At 33.4% G+C, this 24,962-nt stretch overlaps 1 protein-coding gene across 2 annotated transcripts in view; it reads left to right on the forward strand.

The window, feature by feature from the left end:
- The window catches only part of LOC130898410 (unconventional myosin-XVIIIa), a 166,759-nt gene that overhangs the window by 608 nt on the left and 141,189 nt on the right, over positions 1-24,962 (forward strand). For both annotated transcript variants that reach the window (XM_057807686.1, XM_057807687.1), the window contains exons 2-6: positions 1,049-1,217; positions 9,494-9,778; positions 9,833-10,113; positions 10,694-11,060; positions 20,659-20,796. In XM_057807686.1, coding sequence (XP_057663669.1) covers positions 1,065-1,217; positions 9,494-9,778; positions 9,833-10,113; positions 10,694-11,060; positions 20,659-20,796 — 1,224 coding nt within the window. In that variant the 5' untranslated portion in view covers positions 1,049-1,064. The remainder of the gene's footprint in view (positions 1-1,048; positions 1,218-9,493; positions 9,779-9,832; positions 10,114-10,693; positions 11,061-20,658; positions 20,797-24,962) is intronic.

Below are 24,962 nucleotides of genomic sequence, written 5' to 3' on the forward strand. Positions count from 1 at the left end.
TGCTTTTCCAGCTATATTTTTTAAGTTAATTAAGGTTAATGAAACACTAGAGTATTTTAAAATACTCATTTTGTAACTACAATAACTATTTGTTTATTATTTATTTAATAATTCTTATAAAAATTTAAGTAAATATTCATAAATTAAAATTGTGGATTCACGGAAACTACTTCTTTACTGTTCGAATAATCTATACTTCATTAATTCAATTGGTATTGAATCCATAAGGGATTAGAAATTTTCAGTATGTTTATGTTTTTGTTATACAGGAAAGACAAAAGTTATTTTAAATATATTATCTAAAAATATTTTAAAATTGTGCCAATTTAGTTTTATGAAGAAATAATTGATAATGTTAGGAATATCTAAACATAAATTCACTCACTTTTCATTAATTAGGTTATGTAAAACAACTTGAAACTACTGTTTTGAATAAGAGAATGAACAGAGTTGCAACAAAAGAGGCCACAGCATTGATTCTACGACCTGATCGCTCGCTCAAAAACTTTTCGAAAAATAAAACAAAAGACCCATAATAACAATTACTTTGCATTAGGGCCTACACACACGGTGTGATTTTAATGTACATAGTCTACGAACGTGAGTTAGCAATCACTTCAGTTATATAGAGCATTGTAAAAATACTATTTTAAGCGTGAAAGAAGATCTAGATTTTATTGATTCGGTAGTAGCTGACTTTAAATGCAGATTGGAAGTTAAAGGATAAGCTAAAACCTTAATTTTGGAGTTAACAATCAAGACAGTTTTACTAACTATCATTCCATTGGTACTATTCACAATTTGAAATTTTTCTTATATAATATTATTTTAAAGACACAAAAAAGGTGATTATGATATTTTTGTCACCATGCGAGTTCTTATTTAAATCGATTACTGTTATTGAATCTGAGCAGCATTTTACGATGGGGTTGTAGTCTAACATTATTTAGCATATAATATACCGCGACGAAAATTTTTATTTAAAATTAACATTTTTTTCTGTAATTCATTGTTCAATCGATAAATTCATTGATGCATTTTGTTTCAGTTCACTCGTCAAGATAATGTTCAACTTTATAAAGAAAGCTACCGTTCCCGGAGTGACCTCGGACAAAGACGATAAAGAAAAGAGGAAACGGGACAAAAAGGACCGGAAAGAAAAACAAAAACGCGAACGTGCTAATATGTCCGCCGAAGAACTTTTAAGATTGGACGAGGTAAAAATTATATTTGGATGTATATAGGGTGCGGTAATATTTCGAGGAAATCTAATTTACAGAAACAGGTGTTAAAAGTTGATAATATTGATTAACATGCAATTTGCAAATGAATGCCAAAAACTTATATCTTATAATACTAAGAAGTAAATCAAGTGCTAATACAACAAAAAAATCTATCAAGGAAGTTGATAAAAAATATGTTTAAACAATATTTTTGGTAAACCTTATTTGCATGTACCACAGTGGCACATCTTCTTGGCATGCTTTCAACCAAGTGATCCATTTCGGTCCAAAGTTGTGGAAGAAGATTTCTAAGTCCCTGTGTGGTTTCTCCTTCTGGATTGTAGTCGTCAATAGAAATTCCCAGTATGCGTCCTTTTTGTTATACAAATGTGGAAAGCTCCTGACACTTTCTATCAGTGTTCCATCGTCTAAAGGCCTCTTGACATGCAGCAAGACAACATGCCATGCAATGCAAGATGCAATATTTCTTGATCAAAAGCATACTCAGGTGAAGATCAACTGATTGTTTCGCACTTGCAATTTTATTGATTTGGTGCCATTTTTATTGCGTTAAGTTGCAATTTTAGAAGAAAAAGAGTTTCTTCATCCATTCTCAACTAATTTTTTTATGCTTTCTCGTCTAATTCTCTAACTAAACTGTCCATCAGACTTCAAAAGCAAGGCAGAGGCAGATATAATTATTCCCAGTGATGTAACGACCACTTTTTTCTTGTTTACTTTACTTAAGGAAACTTGACATGGTGCAAGACAACGTGCAATGTAAGATGCAATATTTTTTGATCAAAGGCATGCATTGATGAAGTTAAGCTTATTGTTACCTGCAAGATTTTTAACTTACAATATGATCGGTTTGATGGCATTTTTATTGCGTGCATGTTGCAATTCTAGGGAGAAATGAGTTTCTGATCTGATGATAGTACGTCTCTCTTCAAGAATTTCTTAGTTATCTTACGTTAGAAACTTTTCAACTATTTCTTCATCCATTCTCAACTAATTTTTATTTTTTCGTCTCAATCTATAGCCAAACTCATGTTTCTCCTTGTTCTATCCAGCCAGGGCCTGGTCCACCATCGTCTTTCACCTAGCATTGTTATTTTCATTTCTAAAACCCCCACAAATACTAAATAAAATGTGAGGTTAGGAAGTTGGTTACTTTTACTCATGATGTAAAGATTACAAGGTGTGCTATAGCGCACCAGCTGGGAAGCAGCCAATGAGAATTCGCTCCCAAAACAACGCGCAGAACGCATCATAAGTAAAAGCATTATGCTTTTACCTATGGAATTTTGACTAGTGGTAACCATGTTGTAAGAGACTTGCATATTGTCTAGTGACATTTCTGACTTTCAGACATTGCTATTTCCTATTTTTTTGATATCAGTTTTAAAAAAAAACACCACGGCGGAAATCGGCGCACTAAAGCGAGAAATATTTTTATAGCCAAAGAACAGAGATGTTGTTAGCAAAACAATATCTCCAATTCCCGACCTGACGTAATCTGTGCTTATAACCTCACAAAATTGAGGAATTAAACTAAGAAATTAAAAGTTGACGAACTCTTAATTCGATTTTAATTTAAATTTATTGTTAGTTTTCTAAATCAACTACAAGTACCATTTCAGTGTTTTCAACTAGCAATTTAATTTGTTAGTTTAATGTTTAATTTTCAATTTTGGCTGCATAAACCAAGCTTTACTTTCTAATAACAAAACTATGTTAAACTAGATAACTTAACCTTCTATAACATACATTTTAAATCATATATTGAACAATGTGAAATACCTTTATAGCTACACATTAAAAAAAGGGAAGAAAAAACTATATACAATTACAGTCAGTCATTTGTTGATGTTTTTAACAACTATCTCATTCAATACACTAGTTTACATAACAAAATATCTCAGGGAGAAAGTTTAGTATTAAGTTTTTTATACAAAAAAATTATTCAATTCAAGTTATTCATAACTTTCAACACTATTTACTTTTCAATCAAATAATACAAAAACTGTGTCACACTATTTATTATTTACATGTTTGATTGTGTAGTTTTTTTTGTTTGTTATAGTCATACATAATATTATTTCAAGGAAGAATAAGTGTAAAAGAAAAATAAAATAGAATAGAAATAGAATACAGAGGATAATATATAGGGAGGTGAAACTAAAACTAAAACAAGAAGCAATAATAAGAAAAATAAATAGAAAACAGCTTAATCAGTATGGTGTATCTAGATGAAAATTAAAATGTAGAAAAGAAATTGAAATTCTGAGAAGTGGATCTGAAATCCTCTTTAGAAAGAATAACAATATTTTCATTGAAAATATAATCCATATATTTGAAGCAAAGGTGAACCAGCAGAAAGAAGGAAAACGAAACGATCCAAAAGTCTTCCTATTAACTTAAATATTTAACTGGAATGGCAAATATTGAAAAAAATATAATTTACATATGCTAATTTCCAGACAAGAGACATGCAGTGGTTCATTTTCTCTGAGGTCAAGGACAGGTTGTTGAAAAAAATAAAACAGAACCTGATATATCATAATGTGCATTAAAATTTATTAAAATAACATGTAAATTACCAAACAAGGAGCTTACATGTAACATATTTGTTTAAAAAAATACAAAAACCGCTTTTGTAATTAATATTTATTAGAACAGATATACTTTTTAAAAAAAGTCCTTTATTTTAAGATACCACGTGATTTTTTATAAATCTCCAGTTTTGCCCAAACATATTTATTAAAATACACTCGCGAGCAAAAAAATTGACTTTAGCAACATTACTGAAACAAAACTGATTTTCAAGAACAAGAGCTCAGAGGAACACGAGAAGTGGCTGTGAGTGGACAGTTAGAAGCAGACTTAAGGCACCTAACCTTGGGCTAAAATGGCCAGCTATTGACCCCAATTTAATCACAGCTCACTGAGCAGCTCGTCTACAATTTGCCAGAGAACACGATAGTTGGGATGACGAACAATGGGGCTCCGTTCTCTTTTCAGTCGAAAGCAGAGTGAGCTTGCATGTTAGCGATAGAAGAGGGCGAGTCTACAGAAGACATGGAGAAAGATTAGCGCAGTGTTGCATAAACGAAAACGTGGCTTTTGAAGGGGGCTCCTGGATGGATAATTTGGGCGGGTATTTCAATGGAAGCAAAAACCGAATTGGTTTTTTATTGAAACCGGTGGCGGAGCGGGAGATTAACAGCAAAATTTCACGTTGTTCCCTATGCCAGTTTCATTAGCGAAAACTTCAGCCTCTTGCAGGACATTAAAAGGATGGATTGACTAGCTATTAGCCCGGACTTAGAGAGAGAAATTAACTTTATTGTCATTAGAAAATTTTACTCCACACTAAGTTGAACTATGCCAGTCTTTTGAGTCTATGGTGAATTGTAGAATTTTTCTACAGAATAAGGAATTTCAAGCAGAAATGCTTTTGTCAATATTCGGGCTAGAAATCCTGCAAGAACCACGCAATCGGACCCCAAAACGGCACGAAAAGGATATCATTGAATACGGTCCAGTAAAGAAACGATGGGAAGCTGTTATTAGGGCCAAGGGTGGAACCACTAAATATTGATGGGTTAATTTCAAATAAATTATTTTTACCAATTTAAGTTCGTATTTTCTGTACTGTTTTTTATTATTTAAAATTCCTTTTCGTTTGATATTTTTTCTTTACCAAAAAAACTCATTAACAACATAAATTACTCATTATAAAGCTAAGACTAATGACTTTGATATGCTAAAATCAGAAATACAATGGAAGATAAAATTATAAAATCTTTTTAAAAATATGCTGAAGTATTTATTTTATCATAGTGCATTTAAAGAATTTGAATAATTATAATGATACAAATTGCTTATCAATTTAAGTGTTTGGTTGGCCAGTGAAAATATAAAATTTAGATCAAAATAAGTATTGAAATATTCAGGATGTTTATTGGTACGAATTTTGTCTTCAAAAATAAGCAAAAATAAAGTGTATCAAATTCTTTTTCTACAGTGCCGTCTTTAACCTATTGGGGCACATTAGTATGCTGCCCCTATGCCCTTGCTTGAGCCACATCTTTTTAAAACTTCTATAGGAAGAAGAAACATTTTCATTAAATTGCTACTATGGTACAGAATTACAAAATTGTTTTTGGAATGTTTATGGTTTTGAGGTTTTGGATGCTAAATATTGGATATAGTTTTGATCTGACAAGATCGCATGGCTCTGTGTACATTCCCAATGAAAAAATATCACCCAAACCACAAATTTAGTCGTTTTTAACAAAGAGTACCTTTCTATTAAAAAAAATCAATTGGAAAATTTATTTGTGCTGTCTCTAGAATGTACAAGGTGTTCCTGTAAAAGTTACGAATTGTTAACCTTTGGGCATGAGCCGCCCCTAGACCTAAGATAGTAGTGTAGAATCATTTATTCCATCAAACACACTACATGGACATACGTAATCATTAATCAAAAATTCATAATGTTCAAATGTATAATTTAGAAAATATACTTAAATATAAGTTCTGATTTCGCAACTTTGAACCCTATAACTCAAAATGAGGAATTTTTTTCAAGTCACAGCATTATTTTCACGACATCCACTCACTCCCGAATTTTTTGCATCGAGTCCCGGTACACCACGTATAAAACTTTACGTCAAAGATGTTTCATGAAAAATCTTTGTTTACACTTATTGAGGGTAGAGGTGAGGAGAATCACCTTGTATATAAAAGTGTAAAAAAACGGTAGCATCAGAGTAAATTTTATAATAATTCTTTCAGGTTATATTTAACACATTATTCTGTACAACACAACCATACTCTTCGTCTACACTAACGCCAATCTGGAAGGTTATTGAACTATTGATTATCGTGTACAGCTGAACACTTTTTAAACTTTTCTTCCATATGAGATATTTTTCCTTACCTTCACACTCCATAGTTTACAATTCAATCTTTCTCGGCGAACGAAATTCCGGAGCCACAGAACTATGGATAAGAGGATGGTCCAATAAGTACCTGGCCCAATGAAGAAATCACAAAAATCTATTTATTTTCAACGTAATCTCCTTTTAGCACTTTTCCCAGCGATGTTCAATAAGTTCATCAACCTGCCGACATCACCTCCTCATTGTTGGAAAATCTGAGAACAGAAAAGAATCCGAGGGGGCTAAATTTGGCAAATAGGTTGCATTCAAACTTTAATTTATTAATTTTTGCCATTGCAATACCGGATGTGTGAGCTGGTGCATTGTCTTGATGATGAAACAACACTTTCTTCTTAGCCAAAAGTTCTCATTTATAGTTTTTCCTTTCTAAGATAGCCAATGAAAATTAACCCACGTCCCACGCATCCCGAAAGACCGACGCCATAATCTTGCCTGCAAATGGAACAGTCCTTGTCTTCTTTGTAGCCGGTTTTCCCATTTTAATCCATTTCTTTGATAGTTCTTTTATGAAGTGATGGACCCTCGTTTCATCCATGGTTATGAAACGGCGCAAAAATTCGGCTTTACTTCTGTGGAACATTGCCAAACACTCGATGGAAACATCTTCACGACGCTATTTTTGTTCCATTGTGAGCAAACGCGACACCCATTTTGCGCACAGCTTTCTCATGTCCAAATTTTCAGTTAATATGCTATGTGCCGTGCTAGCTCGTGTTTCATTCCACTATCATTCAGTAGCTTTTTGTGGATTTTCTTCAACATTTATGGAGTCGTCATCTCATTTGGTCGACCACTGCGTTGCTGGTTTTCGTAGGTCGTACGGCTTCGTTTAAACTCTGCTACCCGATATTTAACTATTGATAACGAAGGAGCAGTCTCATCCAGAGTAGAATCTAGTTCATCTTCTATATCGGTTGGACTAAGGCCAATAAAAGTATTGTATCACATAACGATGACCAATTTTTTCCATGTTTATAAATTAACTGATAAAAGCTCATTATCGATGGCTGTCAAACAAATACTTATCAACGTAGCGTCTTTAACCTTGAAACATGTGCTGTATAGATTGTGTACTTTCTAGGTCAGGCCAGGTACTTCGGGTAACATCCTCGTACATACGCTACATAGGAAAATCATGATATACTTATCAGGAATTTCTTGAATTGACTTCAAGTCAATCTAAGGTCCAAAGAATAACCATACTTTGTGTAATGCCACCCATTGATTTAATCAACGGTAGACACACAATTTTGGACTTTGGATTTTATTGCATAATTCAGAAAATATTGAAATTTTTTTCCAATTCAACACATTTATAAACAAATTGAATAATATTTCCTCTGAAATTAAAATGTATGAACGGTTTTTTTATGTTGTTACGCATTAGTCATCCGTTAATCTCCAATCACCATAATTCTGTGAATATCAGTATCAGCGAAAAATTTAAAAGATCATTTATGTGTAAAATTAACAGACCTAATGTTTATTTTGATGTTTAGCTTCAGCAGTTTTTCCAAAATATAATAAATTTCAGCATTTCAATAACAAAAAATATAGAATTATCCTTTTAAAATGTCTTAGTTCATTATATTCCCAGAAAAACGATAGATCTGACAACTGTGTAAATACCACTATAATATCTGCCCTATTAAAAAACCAAAAAATTTCATATTTTCCATTAAATTTTGAGCATTGACAACTTCAAAACGATCTATTGGATTATGAAATTGCAAAACAAAAAATAAATTAATCTGTTTTCAATTTTCTGCAAGAATAAATCTCTAATATTTCACATCAAATTTAATAATGGCACAAATTAGTCTAAATTAATTGTGCTTCATACAAAAAAATTGTATCTCTACCCACATTGTCACAAGTTCGCTTTCAACGTTTAAAACAGAATGTTGAGAGAAAGTTATACACCATTATGTATTATTATAACGTAGTTCAACACTCAATTTTAATATGATTATATAAGTGTGTTCCACCATATTTCTACGCAGTTTTTTTCTAAATAACGTCCTGAATAACATTTGCTATTTTCATATTTTCCCCTTACAAAAAATGACAGACTCATCAACTTCGATCGATTCAATAAAACTGACTTTTTTTCCTTATGCTTCCATTTATACAGACTAAAAAGCCTAATCTTCTTCCAAGCAAAAAAAATGACAAATCATCTATTAGGACTAAATTCAACCAATGGAGAGTTCTATTAAATTCATTTCAATTGAATTAGGATTTCTACTGAGGTCGTAATATTGGGCATTGCTGAGGTGCTTTTATTTGTGATTAGTGAATGTATTATACTGTTCGTCGATTTCTAAAAAGCCTTCGATATTGTTGAGACATGGGCTTCCTAACAGCTCAATTATTTGTTTAAATTGAAAGTGAACATGAATATCATAATACATTTTACACCAATCTGTAACATATTATGCCTCTAATTCTGATAATTTAAGACTGTTTTGGTCTTTTTTTATTTTAATCGATTTCTCTTTATATGAACCATTTCTAAATATACTCCTTTTTTCTATATTATTCCTTTTAAAGGATTTCCGATTTATATATATTTTTTGCTATTTCATGGTGTGGGTTTACATCTAATTACTATTGATGACTTCTTAATCTATTTTGTAAGTATCGAAATTTCTGTCCTATCTAAATAGCATCATAATTATTAAAAGGAAACTTTATATGACTTCTTAATCTATTTTGTAAATATTGAGATGTCTGTCCTATTTAAATAGCATCACAATTATCACAAACAACTTTTCTATGACTTCTAAATTGATCTTGTAAAAATTGAGATGCCTGTCCTATGTAAATAGCATCACAGTTTTTACAAGGAACCTTTATATGACTTCTTAATATATTTCGTAAATATTGAGATTAAATATCATCACAATTATGAGAAAGAACTTTGCTATGACTTCTTAATCCATTTTGTAAATATTTATATGTCTGTCCTATGTAAATAGCAACAGAGTTATTACAAGGAACCTTTATATGACTTTTTAATCCATTTTGTAAATATTAATATGTCTGTCCTATGTAAATAGCACCACTATTATTACGAGGAACTTTATGAATAATGATATTTTCCGGTTTTTACAGTAGATTATGTCGATGGTGGAATATCGAGATCAAGTAGTTCGATAGCGCATGTAGATATTTTTTTTGTTCGGGCGTCGTTTTTTTTTTGTAATTTTAGTCCAATCATAGTTTCAGCTTCTTATTAACACTACAATCTTCTGCGTAATCGTCTTTGTAAACCTAACCTAATATTTTAATACCCAGGTTAGGCGATCTTTGAAAATTAGAGGTCGACGAAAGGATAAAGAAAAACTTCCTTCCGGCATAACTGCGGATTATACTGCCGATTTTCTTGCAAGTTTAGAACGTACAGATTCTCCAATATCAACTATCCCCGGATCACCTCACCCGTCAACAAATCATACCCATGAAGGTTACACGCAATCTGACAGTTCCGAAACGAGTCTTAACTCTCTTCAGAACCACCACAACAACGTACCGCCGTTACCTCCTAAACCTCCTAAAAGAGGAATCCTCAAAACGCCAAAGGTTGGTTTTGGCAACATCAAAGTTATTGTTAGAATTTCATTAAACGTTTTTTAGGTTAGCATAACTCACGACAGTCCACAAGAAGTTGAAACCAACGGTTACGATTCAACAGATAATCATTCCAATTTAGTTAGAAACACCCTTCAAAATGAACTGATTACTTACCAAAATTTACCGACGCAAAATGGCGTTAACGGTAAAAATATGGGTTCGCAACTATTGGTGATAACGTCAACATCACCGAGTGCCGATAGTTTGACCGATACGACGAATTCATCATTTGCCACACCGCCGTTTTCTTTAAGTCCCGTGGGAGAATCTCAAGGTTTCCACAGGTAAGTAACAGAATAATTTATCTCGTATTTTGTAAAAAATAACATGAAACATTATTTATTCGTGGGGTTGACATTTTAAAATGGTAGCGCATGGTAAATGGTTGCTCAAACCAATAAACACTCAGAAAATGAACCAGAAGTGTCAATTCATCTTCTCCATCCACTTTATTCAGGGCTTGCCCTGTAATCTCCAGAGTCCAGTCTCTATCTTGGGATGTTGATGTCCATGATTGCCCCATCTCTTTGGAGGTCTGTCTGCTAATCTTCTGGTGGTGGCTTCTTCTCGAATGTTTATTTCGCCTGCCGATCCTCGCCCATTCTATCGATGTGTTTTTTATATACATCTGTTATTTGGTCACAGTCCTGATTAAGGTCAAAACTGTGTTTTTTGCCCTAAGGGGTTATTCCGGCTAATGATCTAAGGATTTTCATCTGTTGTTGGAAGAAGTTTTGACCTGATTGTAACCTCTCTAGATCTGTCGTTATTAAACAAACACCCACTAGAATAGATTAATAGATTTACTCAAATAACAATTACTTCAATTGATTAACAACCTTTCTTAAACGTAATTAATTTCAGATGGTCGAGAACAGCCAATTTCGATGACATCAATCTCCCTCTACCCGATATCGTACCTTTAGTATTACCCAAACCGCGCACCCTTACGATACAAAGACAAAAACCGCCTCGGAACGATTTCGGTTTTTCGTTACGTCGCGCGATGGTTCTCGAAAGGTGTCCGAACAACGCGAACAGTGACGTCGCGGAAGTGAGCATGCGCGCCGTTATATTCGCCGAACCCGGTACCATAGTGCAACATAACAACGAAACCGGTTTATTACCGGGCGATAAACTGTTGGAAGTTAACGGTACGCCTGTTGAGGGTAGAACGAGAGAAGATATCATTGATCTTATAAAAGCGTCTGGCGAGAGCGTTACTCTAAAGGTATGTATTATAATCTTCTTATTATTTAATCACAATTGTTATAGGTTTTTACACTTACAGTTCACTAACACTTAACCATTCACTAATTTATTTAACATTAAATTGTTTGCTGACTACCTACGGTTGCTAGAAGCTCGTTTCATGAAGTATCATTATATTCTAGAATCTTCGATTTCTCTCTCTACATAATGGTTACTGTATCAAAAAGAAGAAGAAGAAGGTTAGATGTTTATACGTTTTTTACAGATTTACCAGATATTCAACCCCTACGAATTATAGCTGATGCTAATGCATCACGTTTTGAATTATTTATTGAGGTGGCAGTTAATTCTTTTCTATTGTTTCGCAGCTTCTGGTTGATTCTAGTTATTACTTTTATATTTTTCAACTATTTTCGCCGTTTTGTTTCCAGTTATTTATTTCTATGGGCCATCTTTAATGTACTTTCTTCCTTGTCTACACCAGATCATGATTAACTTTTCCTGATCGCTTGCGTTTCCTTAATATTATTCTGGACGAATTACTTGGATGTGTGAGGTTGCGATTGCTGATAATATCCCTAACTGCATCAAGCTAGTTATATCTGCCTGGAAGCTGTGTACAGACTAGAAATTGTATATTTAAAACTAGTTTGATTAGTTTTAGAGTGTCATTAAATTAGTTGTGATTGTATAATGTCGGTCTTTGGAAAGCGAAAATATTACCTTTAAAAAAAGAGATAAGAGACGCTGCAGTGCAAACTAAATAGTAAACAACTTGCCCAGGTCCGCTTTAAAATAATTAAATTTCGCAATCAGTGAATCATTTAAAAGTATAGATAAACAACAACATTACACAAAAAATTATTCCCTTAGATTTCCTAATTGAAAGCATGTACTAAATTGAATCGAACTGAGAAAATAATGAACGTAAATAGGGTAATATACATAATTCTAAATGTAATCTCGAGTTCCAGCATTGTTTTCATCATTTTTGTTTCAATTTTGTTTTGGTGTTTGTTTTCATTGGATAGGTGATAACTAAATACACCTTTGAGCTAAAAAATGTACTCAAATCGCACGATCGCGGTCAAAAGTTGCTAGCAAAAAATCTCCACTAGCCCTAATAAAAACTTCCAATCGCTTTTTCACGGATTGGAAAAGTTTTTTTACTCGATCTTTAGCGAGCTCTGTTTTGAAGTCTGATTTCGTGGATTGTGCAGGATTTCTAGCTCGAACTTGTCAGTTCATCCCGTAAATATTCCATAGGATTCAAGTCCGGGTTACGCGCTGGCTAATCTATAGCGGTAATTTCGACATCCTGAAAATATTGTCGTAAAAAACCTGCAGTATGTGGACGGACATTGTCTTGCATTTCGCCGATAAAACGTGATACCCTAAATTTTCGCTTCCATTGAAATGCTCGCCCAATCTTTCCAGAAACCTCCTCTAAAAGCTACGTTCTTTTTATGCAAATCTGCGCGAGTATTGTCTTCTATAGACTTGCCACCGTGTTTTCTGTTTTCTGATAAATCTTAGATGGTCACCTACACCGTAGAGACACGGGCAGGAACGGCGAAAACCAAAAGAATGATGGAAACAGCAGAGGCGAAAGTGCTACGTAGGATAGTCGAAAAAACCCTACTGGACAGGGAAAGAAGTGAGAAAATCAGAAAATGACGTCAACGAATGGGTTCTATCGAGAAAGAAAGAATGGAATGAGGACATACATCGTATGGATAACAACAGACTGGTTAAGACAGCGCGCGATAAATCCCCAATGGGCCGATGGAGTACCGGCCGACCCAGAAAAAGGTCGAGCGACAACCTTGAAGCGGGATAGGAGGAAAGGATGTCGAAGATAAAAAAGTTGACTACGCGAAAGAAGAAGAAGAAATATATAACTACCAGGAGCAAAGTCGGAATATACAAGACCAGTAATGACAGCAGAAATCACCATAACTAAACGGCTTTTTAGAACTACTGAAATGCGAACGCTGAGATCAATAGAGGGACACACATTATTTGACCATAGCAAAATAGGCGCGAAATTAAACTAGTGACCCGACTTCTAACCGCCCATTGCCATCTAAGACGTCACCTTCACAACATGGGCATCACGGATGATCCGAAGTGCCGCTGGTGCATGGAGGAGGACTAAAACTGCAGACCACATTATCTGTGCAAACCCCACAACCTGCCTAACGACATCAAAGGGTTCAAGCCAAAGCGCTTGATCGGCTTCTCAAAGGACATCGGACTTTGGTAACGTCAAATGAGGCACGACGGGTCTATCTGAAGGCCTATGTGCTCAACGGCTTCACGGCCGCCCACACTTACGGCCTATGATCTATTATTTGACCACAAGAGAAATGATGAAATAAGGGAGACATGTGACATCCAGGTTGTAGTGAGATGGGCGAGAAACCGGCGAAGGGAATGGAGAGACCACGTGGACAGAATGTCAGATGACAGGTAGGTAAATATTGCAAAGGAAGAAGGTATGGAAGCTGGTCTTCATCATCCCATCTGCAGCTAGACAATAATTGATGCAGACACAGGACTAAGTCCTAACGTACGATGAAGAAAAAGTAGGGTGGTCTTAATTAAATCAGTGTAAGGTTTCTTAACCTTCCTGAAGTTGAAAAATACTATTTAGGCCTAATTAACTCATACGCACTTGTATTTTTCTTAATATAGAGTGGAACTTACAAATATTTTCTTTTTTATTTATCAGCATCCTTCGTGCGTAAAGTTTCGTAACCCCCGAGGCTGGAAAACAATCTTTAGGCCTAATTAAATCGTGTATACTGGTTATTAGTTTGTAAAATACGAATTAATTCTAATTATATAGTTTAAATATAAGAAAACCACATGAAAGGTAATAAATTTCTTTAACTGTCTACGATGAGTACTAAAACGTTTCGGTCTAAATACACCGTTCTTTTCAAGTAGATTTTTTTATCTGAAAAACAATAGAAACAAATGTATTCGCTTCCGTACAAAGTATCTGCAAACTAGGTTGAAATTTAAAAACAAGTAGATACCTACTTTTCACATATCAAGTTACATGTACGCAGATTAGAGCTAAATGTTAATGTTTCCTATTATACGAGGGTTGCTACTGAAGCTTTGATATAGACAAATAACAAGAAATATTTATTATTGGATATGTATTTATTGTTTTCAAAAATATTCTCCATTAAGATCAATACACTTTTGCATGCGTTTGAACCAATTATCGAAGCATTTGTTCCATTCCGACTGAGGTACTTCCAAAATATGTGATTCGAACTCATCAATCGCTTCTTCAGGTGTAGAAAAACGTTGACCTCGCGATTCCTTTTTGAACTGAGGAAATAAGAAGAAATTATTGGGTGCAAAACAAGGACTGTAGCGAGGCTGATCCATCAATTTTGATATTTTGACTGTTCAAAAACGTTTTTGTTTGAACTGATGTGTGAGAGCTCACTTTTTAGTTGTGGAGAATGATTCGCCTTGTACGATTCCCATATAGGTTTTTACGATGGGGCTAGTATAGCCAGCACAGACTTGGGCCAAGTATGTAAAACTCTGGCCCTAACTTGGGTGACTTGCCATTCCCCGTCACTTATTTTGTCGGAAAAGTTTACCTCGGTGTTTCACACACAATTTTGAAACACTGGAAAAAATTGTAAGTGTTACGAATCCATAAGGCTCAAAATTATTACAAAATTAACAAATTTACCTCGGTATTAACACACACAATTTTGAAACACTGTGGAAACAATGGTAAGTGTTATAATAACGTACCCATAAGGCTCAAAATTGACGTGTTTCGGTCGTCGGACTGGGTGACGCGTCACTTGTTTTGTCCGACAAATTTACCTCGGAGTTTCAAACACAATTTTGAAACAGTGTGGAAAAACGAACCCTTAAGGTTCAAAATTGAAAAGTACAACAGAAGTATTCCATAGTGTAATTGGTAGTCCTAACCTGAAATATCTTAAAATCACAAAGAATTATTTGTTTTGTTGATAACAAAATTTTGTTGATTACATCAATTATTAAAAATTGTACTTTCAAATAAATTTTCCATTTATCTTTTGATGCATTTAAGAAAACAGAGTAGTTTCACGGAAACGGATGTGGCATATGACCGAATAACCGAATTTAAAGTGACGAAATTGAGTCGCAATGTTAGATTACACGCATACTAATTTTTTTGTACAATAAACCGCCTACTTAGTGAAGCTATTTTATTGAAATGTACGGTGTCGTTAGATTAAACTGTTGTTTCAGTTAGGAAGAATATAATAAGAAATAATGCAATACATACATCTGTTTAATCGTTTGTTATGAGAAATTAAACATACAAATGCGTTTATTAATATTTATGAGTTGCTATAAGTACGAAATAATTAATAATTGAAATACAATGAGTTTATCTTTTGAATAAAGTACCTAAATATCAGCTAATAAGAAATTTTTGATCGTGTGCAAGAAAATCTGAATAAATAATATCTTTTTATACCTTATAATGACAGTTTTGACCCCAAGGGAATTCATGTAGTCTTAAATCGATCAAAAAATATTCGTTATGGGATTCGGTCCATCAGATGTTACTCATCAATTAAAAACAAACTGCGATTAGTTTTAAATATATCCTCCCTTTATTTGCACACAGTTTTTAAAACGTTTGACTAAAACTTCTGTACCATTGCTGTTAAATCTTTCACCCCTCAACTCGGCCTTCAGCTTTGCGAATAAAAATAGTCGCACGGGCCCAGGTCAGGGCTATACGGTGAGTGTTCAATATCTATGGAGCCACATTCGTGTTCGGTAGCATTGGAAAGCGAAGCAATGTGGACTGGAACATTTTGCCTCGCCTTTTTTCGATAATTTTTTGACGCAACTGCCTTAGTTTAATTCCTTGAAGTCAATCAAAAGAATACCCTCACATACCTTTCTAATGCCACTCCGTTGAATTTCTTTTGGATGTCATATCATAGTAAAAGACCATAGTTTCATCATTCGTTACAATTAATTGGATTACACTTTATTGGCTCTCGCGGCAATACTGTAAAAATTGCCCGCAACATTATACTCGACGTTGCCTTTGCACTGAGCAATTCGACACACCTCACACTAATTTTTGTTATATTTAAATGTTCCTGTAGGATCCTTACTTGTTTTGAAAATGCTCGTCCGTTTTGTAAGTAAAAAGCAAGTCCAGACCTTATTGCACTCGAGTAGTTCGAGTGGTGCTGCTATATAGAGGTGCCTGTCGATATTGATCTTGTTCTTCTTTATGTTGTGGTGTTCGGGACATGTGTGCATTGGTAGCTGATTTCACAGACTTGCACTTCTTCAAAGAAAGGAGAAAGCGAACTCGGAGCTCATGGCCCACGTCTGTTTGTCGAGTAGGTCTTGCAGATACCGCTCTAGGTGGGGTTATGTTGGACAGTTCGGAAGAGCATCTGGCGTGGTAGTTTGGGTAAAACAGAGTCAGGACAGCGACCTTTTTTCTATGCTCTAAACTGTCTGGTCAACTTTGGATCGCCTATAAGTCGAACTGCTCTTTTCTGTATTGAGTCGAGCATCCTCAGGGGGGTATGCTTGGTAGCCGAGCTACAAATCGGCGATGAGTACTCCGAAGATATACGCATCTGGGCCTTGTAGATGATTCCACTAATTTAATGTTTTCTCGAGTGGTCACCGTCACAGGACCTCCCGTACGTTGGTCAACTTCTAACGATTCTCGTTCTCTGCGAAAAAACCGTTTTTAATTGTTTAATTAATACAACTTAACTGAGTATGCGTCAAACTTTACTATAATAAAATAGATCGTAGCAGCATTCGAGGAGCAATTCGTAAATTTTGGCCATGGCGATCATCTAAGTGTGAGAAGGTGTGTTGTGTGTGTTGCGCGTGCGATTTCCCAACTCATAGGTCTTGATATCTTTAGATTGAGGTCGGAAACTTATCAGGCAACCCTCGTTTTTTTGAAATAACCTAGTAGGAAATAAAAAAGCTTATCCTTCTTTGAACTTGAGTCATCCGTATACGAATAACATTATCGTCGTATATCGACCACACCTTGTACGGCTTCCGCATACATTTTCGCGTGATCTTAACCAATTAAAGATAAAGAAATTTATTATTAAATTCTGTGGTATAACAGATTAATTGTTGATAGTAAATAAACGAGTCCGTTTACTGATTGCAGTTTTTGTATATGCTGAAAAATAAATTTAGTTTCAATATATAACATCACTCAATAAGTCGTGTGACTGACACACAGATGGCGCTGCCATTGTCAAATCCGTGTGACGTTTATGAAGTACCAACTTTCAAAAGACTATATGTCAAATTTCATGTCATTCGATTAAAAAAGAAACTGTACAAGTTCAACAATGGCTTCATAAGTGTTATTCCGGACTCTGCTCCATTGAAAAGAACAATTTATTATTGGTTTGCTGAATTTAAACGTAGTCGATGATGGTAAACGTTCTAGTCGTCCAATTGAAGTGGTTACTCCAGAAAACATCAAAAAAATCCACAAATTGGTTGTATCTAATCGTAAATTGAAATTGAGTGAGATATCTGAAGCCATAAAGATATCAGAAAACAGTGTGTTTACAATTAAGCATGAAAATTTGACCATGAGAAAGCTTTTTTCAAAGTGGGTGCCGCAATTACTCACAGTCGATCAAAAACAACAACGCGCCTTGCATTCTACCTCGTAGATGGTGAGGAAATTAGTGCATCGTCATGATATAGTCGCTTTCTCAGTGCTCTATTCCCAAAACGATTGATTTTAAAGAAAAATACAAGAGACATTATTTGTAGATAATTTCCGAGCAATTTATCGCGAGATATTTGCAAAAAAATGATTTTTTGACCTTTATAACGTTTTAACTGCCACGATATCGATTGGTAACATCTTCCAACAACACCATAATAAAGGTGTATACGAAAATTCAGCTCACTAAGAATTCTTCCACAGAAAAAACCTAAAATGACTGTACTATTGAGTTTCATCGTGGTGTAATCACCTACAATAGAAATACAAAAGAGATTCCGAAACGCCGTTTTATATATATTTTAAGTAGGTATTTTATAAAATGAACCTTCTCGAACCCATCAATTGAATATAATTATGGAGATAATTATTTTTTATATATAATAACTATTTGTACCACGGCATTTAAACAAGAAAATTGCAGGTTTTATAAATATAAATCAATGACCAGGTGATTAAAAAGGCTTTGTACTTTGCGTGCTTCGAATTACGGTATATATATATACAGAGGGTGTCCAATTTAAACTTTAGTAACTCGTGAAGACTAGGCTCTAAATCTATGAAGAGAACAATCGTTCTCTTTTCTTATTTATTTATACTATTTCTATCGATGGTGTAAATTTATATACACCGTCTTTCACTTATATAATTTATTTAAATTCACCGTTTACTTTTCTATGTCATTCCGTTCATGACGACTTTAAATTATAAACTAACTAACTCCGTTAAACAAACTCGTTTATATACCCAAAACGAATTACTCAAAATTCTAGAAAATAAACAAACAAAAACAAAAATTCCTAGAAATTAGTTCAATTAAAAAACATTACATAAACAACTGGCCGCTGTTTATAAAAAAATATACATTAAATGTGCCGACAAACATCACGATTCGGCGTATGCGCCAAATTTTACAATTCCGTTATAACCGGAGAGGACCGACTTGTTCATAACAATAGTATGGAGTGTATAAATATAAAATTCGTGCATTGTTAAGACGTTATTGGACTAAAGTTTAAAGCGGTAGTGGCAGTAAGAAAAATAAGTGAAATTGAAGGAGAAGACACTGTAATAGTTTATTTTTCTGAACGAGAGAGTAATAAAATGATGAAGCATTCGTAATCAAATAACATTTGTATGAATATAATTTATATATCAGGTATATACTTATATTTTCACTTAATTAACCTGCTTATAACCTCCAAAAAGCTGAAGGTAAAAAAGTGCAATTTTTTCTAAATTTCCCACAAGTTATGGAGAAGATTGAGTCATACTGGTTGTAAATATAAGGGTTTAGAGTTCGATTTCCAAACAACGTTACGTACATAAATAATAATTTCAATATAAAAATTCACCAGTTTGAGTAGAGCTATTTCCTACAAATCGGAATCAGAAGATGAATTGCTGCAACCAATATCCACGATCATTTCGTTAGTAATACTGTCAAACTGTCACATTTTCTCTTCATTAAGCGGATGATTAACCGCCTTTTCCCAGTTTTTAGTGTTAAATTCATTTACAGTCATCAAAATCAACTGTTTAACATCACTCATTTTTTCTTGTTGAAACTTCTCCCTTTATTTTTGCCCATACCAGTTCAATCAGGTTTAGTTAATACGGGGAGATAAACCGGTATGGAGATTTTTATTCTTTGAATTCATGCAATTCTGTAAATCTTTTTTAAAACACTTGGTGGTGAGCAATTTTTCTGAAAGTCTCGAGTGATCAAGTACACCATCCATTATTATTATACAGTTCTGAGGAAGAAGATTTGTTCAAACATCAGCATTCATGTACGTTTATAAAATGAGGTACGCCTATGGTAGATCAAACAAAATTGTCGGCAAGATTTTTTATAATCTGCATTTGGGTGATTCCGTTCTAACTGTGATATTCAATGTCCTGTATTGTTTTTTTGTACTAGTCATTAATTAATAATCAATTAATAAAAATTTTGTGTTAATTGAATAATTCTTAAGATATTTAAACATTATTTTTATACAATATAACTTGCCACTTAAAGAAAACTTATACTACATCACTTGAATGTCAGTACCGTGTCATGTCCATTCCTAGAATTTACCGATAAATTATTAATTTTTTTTGTCGTAACAAATGATTTAAACTAATTACCTTATAAATTCTAATGTTTATGATCAAACTGAGGAAAATTGATGCACTTGTTGTTTAATATCTTAAGTTACCATGTCAGTACCGTGTCATGTCCATTCCTAGAATTTACCGATAAATTATTAATTTTTTTTGTCGTAACAAATGATTTAAACTAATTACCTTATAAATTCTAATGTTTATGATCAAACTGAGGAAAATTGATGCACTTGTTGTTTAATATCTTAAGTTACCATGTCAGTACCGTGGATAAATGAGTCAGTACCGTGGAACTCAAAATCCGACATTTGTGTCTTGCTCGTGATACTTTGAAGTTGTAGTAAATTCCTCTTAGAGTTTTATTTTTACAGTAAAATAGATGAATAATATGCATAAAAAAGTTAGAAAAGTTAAATTTTAAAATCTTGAAATTTTGAATACAAAAAATCACAGTTAGAACGGAATCACCCATTTGGTATTGAAAAAACTATACCTTCATCTCGATGGCAGAAACGGATATCGTTTATATCATATCAAATTCCATAATAATCTCGTACATCCAATGGACGATCGATTTATTCATACACCCTATTTCTAGTGAGTCATTAACAGTAGTCCATTTGTGAAGTAAAACATAATGAGCTGTCATTTCACACTAATACACAACATCCTTTCCAACCCTCATAATAAACGACCTTTTAAATGTATTTAACATTTATTGTTGTAGGTTCAACCCGTGGCGGAACTAAGCGAGTTAAGTAGACGGTCGGGTTATGATGGGGGTGAAATAAATTTAGACGATTCGAACATACGCGGCGGCACTTTACGAAGGTCAGGGAGCAGACGGTTCAATAAAACCGCAACGGTAAGTTTTTTTACCTATGACTTCATTTTTCGTTTTAATAATAGGTAAACGATATCTATTGTTTAGTTTATAACTGTTGAAATTGACCAATAAATTATTAGCACAAAAAAGTGTTTTATACAGACAGTTTTTGACTCAACATTTATGAAGATTTATACAAATCGAGGTTAAACTCTAAACAAATTTTTGTTTCTTCTCCAACAGATATCTTCAATTTTGTTTATATTTTATAAGAGAATTAAATAAATAAATATCAGGGTCAGAAAGTTTCACTTCCATCATTACCGTTATCACTTTCATCGGCAATATGTTTATCCGTTTGTAATTTGAAGATTTTCTTTATTTATTCTATGAATATCTAAAAGTAAATATTAATAATTATGAAATTCGATGCATTTTTCGCAAAACAAATTAATTTTGAGATAGTTATTGAAGTACTTCGATACATATATGTATACAAATGAAATTAATATTGAATTAAACGTTATTTATTTTTTAATGAAGCAAAATTTCCAAAGAAAAAGCTGCAGGTACCTTCTGAAAATCGTAACAATTTTTCAGCAATTGCATATTTATTTATAATAACTATAAGAAAGATATTTTCACATTGTTATGAATTTATATTATATTTATTTATGAAACTATTACAAATTTTGATTAATTTCCACTAATTGATCTCTATTCGTTTATTAAACTATATAGCGAATTTTTGCGTTAAAACTTTTGGAAAAAAATTCGGATTGTTTTGATTGTTGCGACCCAAAAGTACCTGGTCCAACAAAGAAAACACAAAAATTTTGGAAAAAAATATATTTATTTTTCAACGTAACCTCCTTTTAGCTCCGTACACTTTTCCCAGCGATGTTCAATAAGTTCGATACTCTTTTTATAATAACAATCGTCAAGTTTCTCAAAATAACGTTTAACTACAGACATAACCTATTCATTGTTGAAAAATCTATGACCACCGAACCATTTTTTCAAGTCTGATAATCCGATGGGGTTAAATCTGGCGAATAGGGTGCATGTAGTAGCAATTCAAACTTTAATTCATTAATTTTTGTCATTGCAATAAAGGATGTGCGAGCTGGTGTATTGTCTTGACGAAGGAAACACTTTCCAAATGCGGCCGTTTTTTATTTAGTTGTTTTCTTTGCTTAAACGTTGTAATAAGTTCGTATAATATTCCACATTTGATAGTTTTTCTAATCTCACGCGCATCCCAAAAAACCGAAACACAGACAATTCATAGTAACGATAACTTAATGTTAGAGTTCATAATAATAAATAAGTAATTGATAATGATGCACCGCTGTGAAAAGGGTTGTTTTGGATTACTTAACTATATTTTTGAATATAATATTTTTTAAGAGTCAAATCCGATGCAAAATCGTGCTACAATTCCATCATCTTACTCTTTAAAGATCAAAGGGAGGGGAAATAGAAGCGACTCGATGAAAAAATAAACAAAAGTATTGACAGTATTACCCGGTAACCTTTAACGTCGTGCTTTTATATTCACGTTAAGCATTTTACATATTTATAAACGGTAGAATAGAAAATCTTATTTAGCAAAACCAGTTTATGGATTTTTTTCAAGTTGTAATATTTCTCGGAACAGGTGGCGCTAAAAAATCGCACCAACACCGTCGTCATAAATTACAATAATTGCGTTTGTTTCTCTTCATGTTTAATTCACACAATTTACCCACATAAAGTCTATTTAAATGTTATAATCTATTTCATTTTATGTTTAGCAGAGGGCGTTGATGTAGATAATTTACTGCATTGCAAAACAGTACGTGACATGTTGTCTGTATAGTTAAATACTTACACTTACAAACAATTTAAGCTTGTCGATTTCAACCCTTTACTGTTTCCTTATATATATATATATATATATATATATATATATATATATATATATATATATATATATATATATATATATATATATATATATTATATTTAATTAATAATCGTCTAGTCGTCATCAAGGTAACCAAAATATGCAAATGGATAACCCAAAATACTCGCATGAATCATTTAGTCAAAATATGTACAAAAAAGTTGAAAATATTTAAAAAAAAATCTCATACGTAAATTTATTGATTCACTTTAGAATAAACAAGCATTTTAATTTTTTTTTTTCATAGGTAGGTACTAATTTAAACCTGAATATGCATTTATTACACAAAGAAAATTGTCATTACTTGATATTTTTCCATTGAAAAGTTTTGTCTCCTACCTGAATATACAAATTCATAAATAGAACTCCACATCTACAAATATAATAGCGGTTTTAATCACTGCTGCTTATTGCCGGATCCAAATCAATAGATTATTCATTTGAAAAATTCAAATCCACAATTTTTCAAATCACATTTTTGAATTTTAGAAAAATATCATTTTTTGGAACATTTGAGAATCTTTGTCTCCTTAACACTATCTTTATCTTCTTAATTCTTTTCTAGTTCCATCCTTAGGGCGAACTTATACATACAACTTTTAGTTGAAAAACTGTTTTGTTGTTTATCATATGTTTAAGAGAATACGAGGATATATTGAAAATTCTTAGCCTACTATAGAATCAAACAAAATTTCAATGTCAAAATATTTTATTACTCAACATATTCTCCTCTTAATTGAACACATTTATTACAGCGAACCTGCAACGTCTCTAGACCTTTCAAAAAAATGTTCCTTCTTGCTCTGCAAACCAGACCTCTATTCTTTTACGACCTTTTAAACTTTTTCAGTTGAGGAAAGAGGTGATAGTCGGACGGAGCCAAATCTGGTGAATAAGGGGTGTGTTCTAGTAATCCAAACCCTAAATCACGAATTTTTTGCATGGCAACATGAGATTTGTGTGCAGGGGCGTTGTCCTACAAAAACAAAACACATTTGAATAGCTTTCCGCGTCTTTTCTCTTTTTTTTTCCCGTAGAATGGTCAGTAATATCGTTTAGTAATCTCCAGTTATTGTTCTACTCTTAACCAAAAACTCAGTCATGATTACTCCATCGCAATCCCAAAAAAATGAGCAAGAACTTTTCCAGTAGATTTTTGGACACGAAGCATCTTAGGTCTTGGAGAACTAGAGTGTCGTCATTCCATCGATTGTTGCCTTGTTTCTGGATCATAGAAATGTACCCAAGTCTCATCCATAGTGACAATTCGGTTTAAGAAGACTACATCGTTTTCAAATCGAGCACAGATCGAACGCGATGCTTCTACCCTTGCACGCTTTTGGTCAACATTCAAACATTTGGGGATCCATTTTGCAGCAATTTTTCTCATGTCCAAATTGATGAACGCGTTCGTATGAAATATTCAGTGCTTCAGATATCCGTTTTAGCCCAATTCGACGGTATGATAAAATCATGTCATGAACTGCATCGATATTTTCGGGGACCGACACAGAAACTGGCCTTCTCGATCGATCATCATCTTCAAAGGAAAATTTACCTCTTTTGAAGCTTGCAGGTCTAATTTAAGGGTATTAAGCATATCTTCGTAAATCTGCTTATCTCTTAACCCTTTTAAATACAGGTACTTGATGATGGCTCGATACTTCAATTATTCGATTTTCATAATTTCGTTGAACATCTTTTTTCTTTTAATTTACCACGTAATTCTTGTTTACTTTTTGACGTCAAACTTTACACTGACGCTTCTAGTGTAGTCAATCAATACATCGTCGTATATTAAATCGGGCATACTGTCAATTCGGTAGTTGCTCGACAAAAAAGTCAAAAAGTTTTGATTTAAATGTTGGATAACTATTCCTCGTCGACTTTAGGCTAGACGTAGACAAACAACTTTCCATCGACTCAACCATTGAGTCGAAATCGATAAGCGTCAACGATGTCACCACGACTCAATTATTTAGTTGTGTCTTAATACTAGTACAAAATGATTAATCGAAAAGCTCTGGTTAGTGCTCTCCTTTATTTGGAGGATGAATGAGGAAAGAAGATAATCTGTTTATGCTGTTTTCAACAACAGATTACAACATTGAAAATTCCACACGGTACATGGTAAATTGAAGAAATTATTTCGATAATTGGTCCGCTCAATATTTATTTCAAATTCTAGTCTAGTTCCAACCACCCACATACGACTTCCATGCAAACTTCCTCCCATACCTTATTCTTCAAATTGATG

This window comes from Diorhabda carinulata, chromosome 10 (assembly GCF_026250575.1).
Source record: "Diorhabda carinulata isolate Delta chromosome 10, icDioCari1.1, whole genome shotgun sequence".
NCBI classification, from domain to species: domain Eukaryota; kingdom Metazoa; phylum Arthropoda; class Insecta; order Coleoptera; family Chrysomelidae; genus Diorhabda; species Diorhabda carinulata.